Source organism: Hemiscyllium ocellatum, chromosome 26 (assembly GCF_020745735.1).
Source record: "Hemiscyllium ocellatum isolate sHemOce1 chromosome 26, sHemOce1.pat.X.cur, whole genome shotgun sequence".
Lineage (NCBI taxonomy): Eukaryota > Metazoa > Chordata > Chondrichthyes > Orectolobiformes > Hemiscylliidae > Hemiscyllium > Hemiscyllium ocellatum.
The window spans coordinates 10,410,754-10,426,685 of record NC_083426.1 but is presented as its reverse complement, the minus strand read 5'-3'; the positions used below and the strand labels follow the sequence as shown (position 1 = coordinate 10,426,685).

Below are 15,932 nucleotides of genomic sequence, written 5' to 3'. Positions count from 1 at the left end.
CTAGGAATTCCCTAGAGAACAGACAGGGAATTCCTAGAGGCTTGGCACTCATCCACAGATTCAATCAATAAGCATATTGACCTGGATCCAATATACCGGCCACTGCAGCGGACAGCTGGAACTGGCAACCGGAAGCGGCAGAGACAAACCACTATAAATGCCGGAAGAAACATCACAGAAGCGCTTCACAGGAGGCTCCCAAGCACTGAGGATGTCACCTAGACAGGGAACGAAACGTCTGCAACACAAATTCCCAGCTCGGTGAACTGAACCATGGTAATTAATACTGCTTGCCTCAGAGTCAAAAGAGAGAGAATTCAAGTTCCACTCCAGATTCATGAGCACACAATCCTGGCTGATACTTGCACCTTCAACAGCACAGTGCAGCACCTTTTGGGTGAGATACTAAATCAAAGTCATTTCCGTCCTCTCAGGTAAAAATAAGAGTTAGGCGAAAGTGAGGACTACAGATACTGGAGATTAGAGTCGAGAGGGTGGTGCTGAAAAAGCACAGCCAGTCAGGCAGCATCCGAGGAGCAGGAGAATCAATGTTTCGGGCAAAAGCCCTTCATCAGGAATGAGGCTGTGAGCCGAGGGGGTGGTGAGATAAATGGGAGGGGGTGAGGCTGGGGGGGGAATGTAGCTGACAGTGCGGTAAGTAGATGGAGGAAGGGGTAATGGTGATAGGTCGGAGAGGAGGGTGGAGCGGATAGGTGGGATGGAAGATGGGTAGGTAGGACAAGTTGCCATGAGGGTGGTGTATAGTTGGAAAGTTGGAACTGGGATAAAGTGGAGGGAGGGGAAATGAGAAAACTGGTGAAATCCACATTGGTGACGGCATTTATCTTGATCCTCTTGCTCCTCGGATGCTGCCTGACCTGCTGTGCTTTTCCAGTGCCATACTCTCGACTGAAAATAAGAGTTCCATGGCATTTATCCAAGATGATTCTGGTAAATCTCCATTTAACAATGCTGCTGAATCATTATCTCACTACACTTTATATATTGACAAATGCATTTTGCTTCATCCCAAAACCTGCAAAATATATTGCACTGTCCCAACATCGTGAAAAGTTTCTCCTTATTAATGCAGGAGTTAAATGCAAACAGACAAACTTCAGTCAGACCAATAAAACCGGTCTTAATATTAAATTAATATTTAAATCAATTTCTATAATTTTAGTAAATAGCTACATTACTTCACAACACAATTTCAAATATTCAGGAACAGTAATCTGATCATTGTGTGCAGTCTAAGATCAAAAAGGCACAGAGATAAGGTAACAATATGCAGCTGAATGAAGAACACAGCAAAGAAAGTCTATGGGCAGGGGTGATGGAGAGAAGACTCTCCCCTTGTGAAACCTAGATTTTGAGACCTTCAATGATCAAAATTTCAAGCAAGCTGGATTATTCTGGAGGAGACAGCAAAGAAATATAGGTTATCTGATCGTAACACAGCACTCAAGAATATCAGGACACACCATACAGTGGAGATACGATGAAGGTATTCAAAATCATGAGTTGTCTGGACATAGCAGAGAGGAGGAATCTGTTCCCATTGCTGGAAGGTTCAAGAACCAGAGGGCACAGTTTTAAGGTAATTGGCAAAAGAAGCAACAGCAGCACAAGGAAAAATGTGTTCGTGCAGCAAGAATCTGCAATGATCACGATGGAGGCAAATTCAGTTGGAGGTATTCAAAAGGATATTGGGTCATTATCCAACAGGAAAAAGTTTGGGGCTACAGGGTAAAGGTGGGAAAATGGCATTAGGTGGATCGCTTTCGCAGACAGCAAACGTAAATAAGACTGGCTGAACAGCTTCCCCCTGCTGTAACTATTCTATATTTCGTTGTTATGGTTCTGTTCGCCGAGCTGGAAGTTTTTGCTGCAAATGTTTCGTTCCCTGGCTAGGGAACATCACCAGTGCTGTTGGAGCCTCGTGTGAAGCGCTGCTTTGATGTTTCTTCCGGTATTTATATTGGTTTGTTCTTGCCGCTTCCGGGTGTCAGTTTCAGCTGTAGTGGTTTGAATATGGTGTCCAGGTCAATGTGTCTGTTAATGGAGTTTGTGGATGAATGCCATGCTTCTAGGAATTCTCTGGCTGTTCTCTGTCTGGCTTGTCCTATGATAGTGGTGTTTTCCCAGTCAAATTCATGTTGCTGGTTGTCTGAGTGTATGGCTACTAGAGATAGCTGGTCGTGTCGTTTTGTGGCTAGCTGATGTTCATGGATGCGGATTGTTAGCTGTCTTCCTGTTTGTCCTGTATAGTGTTTTGTAAACTACAAAATACCATGCAAGGACTGCACAAAACACTATATAGGACAAACAGGAAGACAGCTAACAATCCGCATCCATGAACATCAGCTAGCCACAAAACGACACGACCAGCTATCTCTAGTAGCCATACACTCAGACAACCAGCAACATGAATTTGACTGGGAAAACACCACTATCATAGGACAAGCCAGACAGAGAACAGCCAGAGAATTCCTAGAAGCATGGCATTCATCCCCAAACTCCATCAACAGACACATTGACCTGGACCCCACATACAAATCACTGCAGCTGAAACTGACACCCGGAAGCGGCAAGAACAAACCAATATAAATACCGGAAGAAACATCAAAGCAGCGCTTCACACGAGGCTCCAACAGCACTGGTGATGTTCCCTAGCCAGGGAACGAAACGTTTGCAGCAAAAACTTCCAGCTCGGCGAACAGAACCACAACAACGGATACCCGAGCTACAAATCTTCAATCAGATTTTATTCTATATTTCCAAATCTAGTTTTTAGGTAACAGTTCCAAAGTTGCAACTCATTTCAAGATGTTAAAAAAAAATCTTGCTGTTAAATGGCATCAACCTGCAATTGTTTTATGACACAGAGATTTTAGTTTGGGGCATTTAGATTACAGGAGAAAGTGAGGACTGGAGATCAGAGCTGAAAAATGTGTTGCTGGAAAAGCGCAGCAGGTCAGGTGCCTGAAACGCCGATTCTCCTGCTCTTTGGATGCTGCCTGACCTGCTGCGCTTTTCCAGCAACACATTTTTCAGCATTTAGATTACACTATAGTAACCAAAAGGTTCCTATACTAATCTGAGCCACCTAGACTGCGAGAGAAGCAGACATCAAAACTTCCCTGTCGAGAAATTAAAAAAAAGGAGGGAAGTTCATTCAGGTTTTTTCTGGAGGATACATCTGCAGTCAGGTCTAAACTATTTTCAGGAAATATCTAAGTGGATCAGTTACCTACTTTCTTGCTCCAGCAATGCAACATGTGCTGGGACAAACAATCCATTTTTGGATATATTAAAATAATGCTTCTGTGTAAATTTCTGGTCTACTCAGCCATACCTTCTGCTACCATGTCTAACGTCATACTTTGATATGAACATTTTTCATGATAAAATTTCTCTGTCAACATTTCGAATGAGCAGTGCCTATGCAAACCCATCACACTGTAATTACATCTCCTACCAGTAGTGGCATATTATTGCCTTTTCTGTATCTACCAGCTCTAAACCTGTATTGCAAGGTTTGACTAGGTTTACTCCTTTGCTTCACTTCATCAAATTTGAACTACCTCAAAGAAACAAGGCTGGAAGGCAAGGCGGGGGTGGGGGTGGGGATTGAATTCCAACTGCATACTCGGTCTTTGGATTTTACTTTATCAGGAGACTACGTTTTATTTTAAATCTCAGGGTGCAAGGCATCAGGAAATCAAATCAATCCTTTATTAAAATAAGAACAAGTTTGGATAAGTAGTATGCGGTTAACACTTCTGCCCCTTACAAAAAATCTGACATTGTTCGAAACAGAAAACAGTTGTTTGGTAAAAAGCCAACAAAGATTTCAGTATCTTCAAGCACAGGCCAGAAAATTTCTAAGGCCTTGCTCCCACTAGAAATTCTCAGCGTTTTTATGACAAATCATTATATCATACACTTCATTTTACTTCACAATTGAAATCTTTTCAACTAAATGTTTTCATTATTTTTTTGGAGGGGGAGGGAGGGAAAGAGAATGTTGGAAGAATGCACTGATCATTGGCCTGCGCACTGACTGGATGTATGAAACAAAGCCTTTGTGTGGCATGCATCCTCTAGCTGTGCAACACCCTGTTAATTTTCCAAAGAATTACACCCATAAATAAAAAGTACTTTTTTTGGGTGCCAGAATTTTGCTGTAAAAAGGTTTTATGAGCACAGTGGAAGAACGCTAGCTTGGGACAGCAATGTAACTCTAAACATGATATTAATGGAAGCAATAATGCTCTCCCAGTAGAAATAAAATTATATGCAGCCAGGTGAAGTTTTTCTGCACAGCTATCGGTTGCAGTATAACACAATCCCATAGAGCACGACTTCCATTCCATCAGTTTAACTATCCTACTTCCAACAGCACAAAGTTCTGTTTAATGGGTGGTAGGTAATTTTTTTTCAAGAGAATAAAATGTCATAAATAGCAGAAAAGTTGCTGATTCAGAAGACTGCGTCTTCAAGTTCCATTCCACTTAACCACACAACAAACACTATCAATTATCTTTCCTTTAATGCCTCGCCATTTCCTTGCTGACCTTTCGACCTCAGACCATCTTCATTATAAAAATCACCTCTAACATTTCCATGGCTTAGCACACTATATTATCAAATGATTCTTCAAACACCGCACCCTGTTCTCTACCCTCATTTGTAATAAAAATGCTCATCTTGATATCCATAAACTTCATAATTCTGTCAGAATGTACTATCATACTCCAAATCATGATACTCCATTATCCTCATGTTTAGATACCTCCATGCCCTTGTCTCTCCTTATCTTTGAAGTGCACCCCAGTTCTACAACATCTCTGCTCTATTCTGCTGACCTCTGCCTCGTCAGCATTAACCATTTGTTCCACAACTGGTGGCCAGGCCTTCATTGACTTAAGATCCCACTCTTTGGAATTTTCTTCCTAAAATAGATTACATTGTGTATACAGCACAGAAACATGCCTCACAGTCCAACTATTCCATGATAGTGTTGGTATACTAAAATATTTGAATTGTTTGAAGTAAAGGTGAAGTCACCAAAATCCATTGGTTTGCTCTTGCAAAGAGCACAAGCGTGAGAGAGACCATGCGAGAGAGGGATATGACCAGTGATGGTTTAATCTGAGCGCCATCATACTTCAGACGTGGGCCATCAGGTTAACTTCAGCTGGAGTGGGCATGTATTCCTGCACTAAAATGAAATCATTGTCACGCATGAACAATAAATGCATATATTTGTAAAAACATAAAATGTTGAACAAGGAGGAATGTTAAGACACTTAGCAAGCATGGTCACTCAGTTCTTGACTGAGTTTGATGTGGTTTGCCCTACCTGTAAGATGACACTGTCTGGCTGGATGAAATTGCAGGCAGTCAGTGTGGTGAGGATAGTTCGTTGGCAGGATGGCCATAGACCAAGCAGCTTTCTACCACATGACAACACACTGGGGAACAAAGCAAGAAAGCATAATTACTATTGTGAAAACCATGCAGTCTTCTGTTTAGCAATAAAAGTTTGCTTTTATATCAGGTCTCGCACAACCCCTCTGGGGCAGCATGGTAGCTCAATGGCTAGCACTGCTGCCTCATAGCACCAGGCACCTGGGTTCCATTCCACACTTGAGCGACTGTCTGTGTGGAGCTTGCACATTCTCCCAGTGTCTAGCAGGTTTCCTCCAGGTACTCTGGTTTCCTCCCACAGTCCAAAGATGTGCAGGTTAAGTGGATTGGTCATGCTAAATTACCCGTGGTGTACAGGGATGTGCAGGCTAGGTGGATTAGCCACGGGAATTACAGGTTGCAGAGACTGGGTGGGAAGCTTTTCAGAGGGTTGTTGTGGACCTGATGGGCTGAATGCTCTGCTTCCACACACTGTAAGGATTCTATGAAAGCCAATTAAATGCTCTTCTAAAAACAAAATGTGGTCTCTGTTATAATGAGGCACCAGTCAAGGCTTAGTGGCTTTCACTCTTTGTCCTGTCATATTTAAAGCACATTTCAGGTACTAGAGCACAAAATCTAGATTGATACGGTTACTGCAACATCCAGGGAACGATCAACTTTAATGGGAGGCTCATGTGCTCTCAAAGGCAAACGTAAAAGGTCAAGGAATCATTTGACAAGGACAGGTGAGTTCTTAGATTAGGTTAGATTCCCTGAAGTGTGGAAACAGGCCCTTCGGCCCAACTAGTCTACACCGACTTTCCAAAGAGTTACCCACCCCCCTCTAATGCTCCTAACAACTATGGAAAATTTAGCATGGCCAATTCACCTGACCAGCACATCTTTGGAGTACCTGGAAGAAAACCACACAGACACGGGGAGAATGGGCAAACTCCACACAAACAGTCGCCCAAGGCTGGAATCGAACCTGGTGTCTTGGTGTTGAGGTCAATCATTCACCCCTGGCCTACTAAAACAAATTATCTCATCATTCTCATCTTGTTGGTTGTGGTATCTTGCGATGTGCAAACTGGCTACTGAATTTTCAACAGTACAGGCTTCATAAGAAGTCACTGGCTGAAAATCAGCTTGTTCTAAGGTTGTGTAGGTGCTCTATAAATGCAAGCTTGTATTTCTAGCAAAAGCTAGATTTTTCTTTCCTCTATCCTATCATGGTCCTACCTCCATTCCCATCATAATCTCTTCAAAATCCCCATGCTCTAACAAGAGGGGGATGATAAGCTTTCTCTGGAGTACGCACACCCTGCTCTTCAACTGCCTCAACTCAGGAGTTAGGGGAGGAGGAAACTGAAAGAAGGCAACACCTTCAAATTATTCTTTGTGAACAGAATGAAATTTTGCAATTCAGGTGCCCAACATTCTTTTTTGAATATTAAAAATCTTTATTTCTGAACAATGCTTTTATATTCCATACCTTATCTATACTGCATTAAAAAATCAATTCTCTCTATTGAGGTGCTCAAGGGTGTAAAGAACTGTGTGGATACTTAACAGACCAGAACACTGATGGCACATCAATAAAATGTGGAGAATTAATTAAAAACGAACCAGAACCAAAACAAAGTCAGGAGTTAATTTGAAGGAACTTAAACAACTGAGCCCCTGATTAAATGATGTAGGTTCAGCACAGCAAGCAGCAGCATCAGTGTAGTCATTATAAACTGAGCTGCAAAAATAAAGGTGGTGCACTGAAAACAAACAGCCAGTCAGTCCACGTTTAAAAGAACGATTGGTCCCATCTTTCAAATCAAAGTCTGTCCTTTAAAATCAAAGTCAGTGAAGGTTGCCAATGGAAATATTGTCCTTTTTGTTCTTTCATACGTAGGGTAGTATCCTGCAAGAATCTGATTGTGTTTCATATTTTTAGCATTTCTTCTCAACTCTCAGTGCTGCCCAATAGCCAGACCACATCATTATGCAGTAAAGGAACGAGCAAAGGACAGGCTGCTGTAACATGCCCTCAATCAAACCTATTTGTGGTCAGTTTCTCTGTCGAGTCAGACTGTCAAGTTGCAATCACAGGTGTGTTGATTTCCAGAAAACTACTGCGTGGGTTGTTCAGGTGTTACTGGCTTGGAAACGACCTGAGAACCCAGCTGTGTTCCTCCAACTACCCACCCAACACAGGTCAAAAAGCTTAAAAATCAAGAACGTAGCTCACTCCATAACGATCAAATGAACAGAGTCTCAAGAGTACTGGCTTCATTCCAACAGAAGAGGGCACCTTTACACAAATCAAGTGCGAGAACAGAGACAGAGTGTGGAGTAAACATTTTGAAGGTACGATTCAGTCCTAACAGGTCGGATTAAATTCCCCTTTTGCCCACTCTTGTATTCTATTACCAACAGCTGTTAGTTCAATGCACGAAAAAGGAAACAGCCCAAAGTTTCAAGCAAAAGAAGCATGTGTTTCAAAGAACAGATTGAGATACAGTGATGGGACAAAGCAGCGACCTTTGCTCTATATTTAATCTTTGTTATCAATAAGTGTTCCGGTTGGGTGCAAAGCTGGAAAACATTTCACCTGCAGTTCCACCTCAACATTAATGCTGGCATGCAAATAAATATTTTTCTCAAAACATTGCATTGATTGCAATTCCAGACATCTCCCAGAGACAATAAGAATTCCTTTCATCTCTCTCAGAGTCACACAGCATGGCAACAGACCCTTTGGTCTAACTCGTCCATATCAACCATATTCCCAAACTAAACTAGCTCTACTTTCCTGCATTTGGCCCATATCCCTCCAAACCTTTGCTATTTATGTACTTATCCAAATGTCTTTTAAATGTTGGAACTGGACCTGCATCCACCACTTTCTCTGGAAGTTCATTCTACACACTAATCACTGTGTAAAAAGATCGCCCCGGAGGACTTTTTAAAAATCTTTCTTCCCTCACCTTAAATATATGCCAGCTAGTTTGGAACTTCCCCACCTTGGGGAGAAGACCTTTACTATTAATCTTATCTCATAATTTAAAAACCTCTAAGGTTACCCCTCAACCTCCTCTGCTCCAGTGAAAGAAATCTCAGCCTATCTTTATACCTCAAACTCTCCATTCCCAGCAACATCCTAGTAAATTCATTCTGAACCCTCTCCAATTTAATAATATCCTTCCTAAAACAGGGCAACCAGAATAGTGTACAGTACTCCAGAAGTAGCCTTACCAACATCCTGTACAACCTCAATATGACAACCCAACTCCTATACACAAAAGGTCTGAGCAATGAAGGCAAGTGTGCTAAACACCTTCTTAATCACCCTGTCTGAATGTGATGTAAATTTCAAAGAATTATGTACCCAAACCCCTAGGTCTCTTGGTTTTCCGACAAAACCCAGGGCCGTAGCATTAACTGTACAAGCCCTGCCCTTGTTTGTTTTACCAAAATGCAACACCTCAATTTATCCAAATTAAACTCCACGTACCACTCAGCCCACTGACCCAGTTAATCAGGATTCTTTGTCATCTTTGATACCCACCTTCACTGTCCACTATAGCATCAATTTTGGCGTCATCAGCAAACCTACTGACCATGTTTCCTTTATTCTCATTCAAATCATTTATACAAAATGACAAACAAAAGTGGATTCAGTACTGATCCCTGTGGAACACCACTGGTGACACTTATAGTTCTATAGTTCCCAGACTTCTCTTAAATAAAGTCACAACATTAGCCCATCCTCTGGCACCTGACCAGTGGTTAACGATGAAACAATATTTCTCCTAGGACCCAGCAATCTCCTTGCTAACTTCTCAGAATGACCTGGGATATATTTGATCAGGTCCCAGAGATTTATCCATCTTTATGTTTTCGAAGGCATCCAGAACTTCCTCTTCTGTATTGTGAACGGTTTTCAAAGCACCAATATTTATTTCCCTGAGGTCTGTATCTTCTATTTCTTTCTCCACAGTAAAAACCAACATGAAGTATTCATTTAAAATCGAGTTTCAACACAAAGACAACCTTGCTGATCTTTAAGGGACCATTTTCTCTCTGATTGCTCTGAATGTACCTGTTGAATCTCTTTGGATTATCTTTAGCTTTATCTATCAAGGCTACTCCATATTCCCTCTTTACCTTCCTAATTTCCCTCTTAAGAATACCCCTACACTCTTTATACTCGAGAGATTAATTTGATCTCACTTGTCTATCTCTAATAGATTATTCTTTTTTATTCTTGACAAGAACCTCAATATCTTTATTCATCTTTTGTTCTCTATTCTTACCAGTTTTACCTTTAACTCTCATGTTTACTAAGGCTTTGTCCAATATTTGTGTAACCCTCCAGCAACCACTCAACTCACATTTCTTTCTCAGCAGCTTAATGTAACAGCTGCTTTATTGGTCTCGGACTATGAACTGAGGTGTGGCTTGTCTGTGTAGTAAACAGTTATAGAGTCACAGAGATGTACAGCACAGAAACAGACCCTTCGATCCAACCTGTCTACTGGCAGGGAGATTTGCTAGACTGTTCGGGAGGATTTAAAATAGTGAGTTTGGGGGGGGGGGGGAGGTGGCAGTAGGATCCAGGGAGATAGTGAGGAAAGAGATCAATCTGAGACTGATACAGTTGAGAACAGAAGCGAGTCAAACAGTCAGGGCAGACAGGACTAATAAATTAAACTGCATTTATTTCAATGCAAGGGGCCTAACAGGGAAAGCAGATGAACTCAGGGCATGGTTGGGAACATGGGATTGGGACATGATAGCAAGTAGGGGAAACATGGCCCAGGGATGGGCAGGACTGGCAGCTTAATGTTCCAAGATACAGATGCTACAGGAAGGATAGAAAGGAATGCAAGAGAGGAGGGGGAGCAGCGTTTTTTGATAAGGGATAGCATTACAGCTGTGCTGAGGGAGGATATTCCCAGAAATACATCTAGGGAAGTTATCTGGGTGGAACTGAGAAATAAGAAAGGGATGATCACCTTATAGGGATTGTATTATAGACTCCCTAATAGTCAGAGGGAAATTGAGAAACAAACTTGTATGGAGAGCTCAGCTATCTGTAATAATAATATGGTGGTTATGGTAGGGGATTTTAACTTTCAAATATAGACTAGGAGTGCCATAGTTTTAAGGGTTTAGATGGAGAGGAATTTGTTAAGTGCATACAAGACAATTTTCTGATTCAGTATGTGGATGTACCTACTAGAGAAGATGCAAAACTTGACTACTCTTGGGAAATAAGGCAGGGCAGGTGACTGAGGTGTCAGTGAGCGAGCACTTTGGGGCCAGCGACTATAATTCTATTAGTTTTGGAACGGTGATAGAAAAGAATAGACCAAATCTAAAAGTTGGAGTTCTAAACTGGAGAAAGGCCAATTTTGACGGTATTAGGCAAGAACTTTCAAAGGCTGATTGGAGGGGCAGATTTTTGCAGGTAAAGGGATGGCTGGAAAATGGGAAGCCTTCAGTAATGAGATAACGAGAATCCGGAGAAAGTATATTCCTGTCAGGGTGAAAGGAAAGGCTGGTAGATATAGGGAATGCTGGAGAAATTGAAGGTTTGGTTAAGAAAAAGAAGGAAACATATGTAAGGTATAGACAGGATAGATCAACTGAATCCTTAGAAGAGTACAAAGGCAGTAGGAGTATACTTAAGTTGGAAATCAGGAGGGCAAAAAGGGGACATGAGATAGCTTTGGTAAATAGAATTAAGGAGAATTGAAAGGGTTTTTACAAATAGATTAAGGACAAAAGGAGAGAATAGGGCCCCTCAAAGATCAACAAGGCGGCCTTTGTGTGGAGCTGCAGAAAATGGGGGAGATACTAAACGAGAATATTGCATCAGTATTTACTGTGGAAAAGGACATAAAAGATATAGAATGTAGGGAAATAGATGGCGACATCTTGAAAAATGTCCGTATTACAGAGGAGGAAGTGCTGGATGCCTCGAAACGCATAAGGCAGATAAATCCCCTGGACCTGATCAGGTGTACCCGAGAACTCTGTGGGAAGCTAGGGAAGTGATTGCTGGGCCTCTTGCTGAGATACTTGTATCATCGATAGTCACAAGTGAGGTGCCGGAAGACTGGAGGTTGGCTAACGTGGTGCCACTGTTTAGGAAGGGTGGTAAGGACAAACCAGGGAACTATAGACCAATGAGCCTGACGCCGGTGGGCAAGTTGTTGGAGGGAATCCTGAAGGACAGGATATACAAAGACAAGGACTGATTCAGGATAGTCAACATGGCTTTGTGCGTGGGAAGTCATGTCTCACAAACTTGATTGAGTTTTTTGAAGAAGTAACAAAGAGGATTGATGAGGGCAGAGCGGTAGATGTGATCTATATGGATTTCAGCAAGGCGTTTGACAAGGATCCCCATGGGAGACTGGTAGGCAAGGTTAGACCTCACAGAATACAGGAAGAACTAGCCATTTGGATACAGAACTGGCTCAGAGGTAGAAGACAGAGGATGGTGGTGGAGGGTTGTTTTTCAGAGTGGAGGCCTGTGACCAGTGGAGTGCCACAAGGGTTCAGTACTTTTTGTCATTTATATAAATGATTTGGATGTGAGCATAAGTATAGTTAGTAAGTTTTGCAGATGACACCAAAATTGGAGGCGTAGTGGATAGCAAAGAAGGTTACCTCAGATTACAACGTGATCTTGATCAGATGGGCCAATGGGCTGAGAAGTGGCAGATGGAGTTTAATTAAGATAAATGTGAGGTGCTGTATTTTGGGAAAACAAATCTTAGCAGGACTTATACACTTAATGGTAAGGTCCTAGGGAGCATTGCTGAACAAATAGACCTTGGAGTGGAGGTTCATAGCTCTTTGAAAGTGGAGTCACAGGTAGATAGGATAGTGAAGAAAGCATTTGGTATGCTTTCCTTTATTGGTCAGAGTATTGATTACAGGAGTTGGGAGCTCATGTTGCGGGTGTACAGGGCATTAGTTCGGCCACGGTTGGAATATTGCGTGCAATTCTGATCTCCTTCCTATCAGAAAGATGTTGCGAAACTTGAAAGGGTTCAGAAAGTATTTACAAGGATGTTGCCAGAGTTGGAGGATTTGAGCTATGGGGTGAGGTTGAATAGGCTGGGGCTGTTTTCCCTGGAACATTGGAGGCTGAGGGATCACCTTATAGTGGTTTATAAAATTATGAGGGGCATGGATAGGATAAATAGACAAAGTATTTTTGCTGGGGTGGGGGAGTCCAAAACTACAGGACAGAGGTTTAGGGTGAGAGGGGAAAGATAAAAAAGGGATCTAAAAGGGCATTTTTTTCATGCAGAGGGTGGGGGTAGGTGTATGGAATGAGGTGCCAGAGGAAGTGGTGGAGGCTGGTACAATTGCAACATTTAAAAGGCATTCGGATGGGTATACGAATAGGAAGGGTTTGGAGGGATATGGGTCAGGAGATGGCAGGTGGGACTAGATTGGGATGGGATATTTGGTTAGCACAAGAAATACTCCTGGAATGAGTGACTGAGTGTCTGTGTGTAGGATTTAATATGCCCTGTTCTACAGCATCCAAGATACCAGTCTAAGGTCAATCCAACCAGAGACTGAAACATCTGGTTTCAGTGACTTGGTTACCAGAAATACTTCCAAATTACAAGTTCAGCCATATCAGCTTCTATTGAAAAATGTTAAATTGGAATATTTCCAATAAAAGATGGAGATATGAACTCAAGTATAGATTACATTTAGTCTTACTGTCCTCCTGAAGTAAACAATCAACTCATTTCCTGCTCCTGATTACAAATCAGATTCTTACTGCAAAATTATTTGTTCAGGCAGCAGTGAATATTGTCTGGGGTTCACTAGTTCAAACTTGAAACTCTATTAATTACACTTTCCAGGATTTAAAAAGCTCTTGTTTCCTGACTGTACATGCAGAAAATTCTTCAAACACCATTCTTCAAGTTCCTGGGATCTTTCAATGTGTGAAGAGCAATAAATCAAAGCATAGGATCTGCCTCAGCCATGGTGTCCTCTACAGCTAAACAGTTGGACACTCATCCACTCATGACTGCTCATAGATAAAACTACTTGGAGAGCTGTCAGTTCCTACAGCAGGAGAGAATTGGGAAAACTAGCAGGGGTAGAAACTGATGATCGTTACCTTAGCATCACCATAATGGCCCAGTGTATTTTTTAAATTCATTCATGGGATGTGAGCATCACTGGCTAGGCCAGCATTTATTGCCTATCCCTCATTGCCCAGTGGACAGTTAAGGCTCAGCCACATTGCTGTGGGTCTAGAGACACACATCGTCCAAACCAGGCATGAATGGCACTTTCCTTCCCTATAGGGCATTGTGAACCAGATGACTTATTATGACAATTAGCATTGGTTAATGTGGTTAGCCTTTCCTTGCAGATTTTTAAAATGGAGTTCAAATTTCACCATCTGCCACAATAGGATTCAAACCCATATCCTGAGTATGTTAGCCTGGGTTTTTGATTACTAATCCAGTGACAGGACCACTACACACTGCCTAATTTGTGAGATGCAGAGCAGTGATACATTACCAAAACATAAATGCCAAAAGTTAGAAAATCCCCTTTAATGAAAAATCTTATGCTATCATGTCCGTTCAATTACCAAGACTATTTTTGTTGCTGTCATCTTATATAATGTTTTAAATCTACAGCTACAATGGACACAGAAAGAAGCTACAAACTGTGGCTTCTGGTGGCATTTATTGTCCCAGTTCTGTATTTACCAGCTCTTCAAGCCCATTAAAAGCCTCTTTACAGTGCTCTGGCACTATTATCTCTTATCTTCTAAATTTGTTTCACCAATGGCTCCAACTGACCTGGACACCCATATACAATGCCACAATAAATCAAACAATGAACTACTCATCATTTTGCTTTTTGCCAAGAGTCACTTCCAAACCTGTGCATGTAAAAACAGCTGGAGCATACCCTCAAAACAATATCTTCAATAAAGGAAGTGGTTCTTTTTCAAAAAAAGTGTATTTCCTTTGTTGTATCTGATCATACACTACTGTGTAAAATAGCAGCATTAAATGCAGTCCTTGAGGATTATAAATCCAACACCATTGGACACGATATAAGTCATCTTATATTGAAGCAGTCAGTGTTTCAGTGCAACCTCTGCCCAGCACAAGATACATCTGGACAATCTGTCATTTGTCAATAGTCTGCACTCTCTTGGAGGTAAACCAATCACAGGGCGACTCGTCAATGCACTGCTAAGGTTGAGAAGTTGCTCAATTTAATGAGTATAATCTCAAGTCTCCTGACACATCGTGAGAGATAACAGATCTCTTATGCTAAGCCGCATGTAGTGCAGCCAACGACACACCTGTTGCCACACAGGTTACAAACAATATAAAAGACCTGTGATCCTTCCACAATAACCAATATGCTCCACCACTGGCAAGTTCTGCAGGACTGGTCATAGGCCAGAACTTCTGCAAGGTCTGTTGCACAAGCACAAGACAGCAGAGTGTCATAATCAGTCCAGCAATATTGCAGCCTTGGTAAATCAGTCAACAATGCCACATACCAGCACTTTAGCAGGTTATTTGCTGGATTTTTTTCATAAATGCGCAAGGGAAGTGGTTGAATGCTGTCAGTGAAAATATAAATTATGGCCACAATTATGGCCTCAAAATAAAAATTCATCTCAAGCCCTGAATCCCAACATCAAATTGCCACTTATTTATCCATGCTAACTGGACTGTGCTGAAGCCTTTAGGTAGAGCATTGTCTGTTATTTGACACCGAAAACTTACTGTCTGAAGTTAAAAAGTGGCATAGTGACCCATCCCATTGTTTCTGCTGTCCGTCGCTGTTTGTTGCCTTCAGATGAGGTCCCAGGAGGGGGAACGGGAAATGCATACAGCGTCAGTGTCAAGAGGGTCTCTTGTGGCAGCTGATTAATATTAATTGGAAAACAGATGCTGAAAGAGGCAAAGGAATACAGGATTAAAACACAGCTCAACTCATCATTTTGAAATCTTTTGGATTGTTTGGCTGGAGAACAGAGAGTTGTGTAGAGTAACAATGCTGAGGGAACAGCTAAGAGCAGAGTAACCTTTTGAAGTTGAGGGAGGCGGGGAAAATAGGATGAACAGTGACTACATACTAATTATGAACGGTTTTTATTTGGTTTAAATGCCACTGGATTCTTGCTACACAGCTGTCAGTAGTTCCAAAGTGAGCACTGCCAGATTTACTAAAGGGTCACACATGAAAGGACATTCACTTTGGAATGAGGTGCTTTTCATGTTGCTGGGCCACAACATGCATCAGGAAAGGATGACATAATAAAACTAAAGCTAGAAATCTGAATTGGCCAAAATAAGCGAACGACACAAGAATGTACAACACAGAAACATGCCATTTAGCCCAACTGCTTCTGGGAGGTGTTTACTCTCGGCAGAAAGCATATTAGGAAAAAAAACTTACTTCTATATGTGCAGAACAAAGTCTCTTTTACTCAC

The 15,932-nt window shown here is 41.7% G+C and overlaps 1 protein-coding gene across 2 annotated transcripts in view; it reads right to left on the bottom strand.

Annotated features, from left to right (window-relative positions):
• The window catches only part of pik3c2b (phosphatidylinositol-4-phosphate 3-kinase, catalytic subunit type 2 beta), a 172,155-nt gene that overhangs the window by 69,877 nt on the left and 86,346 nt on the right, over positions 1-15,932 (bottom strand). For both annotated transcript variants that reach the window (XM_060845331.1, XM_060845330.1), the window contains 2 exons: positions 15,222-15,389; positions 5,369-5,480 (listed from right to left, as the gene is read on the bottom strand). In XM_060845331.1, coding sequence (XP_060701314.1) covers positions 5,369-5,480; positions 15,222-15,389 — 280 coding nt within the window. The remainder of the gene's footprint in view (positions 1-5,368; positions 5,481-15,221; positions 15,390-15,932) is intronic.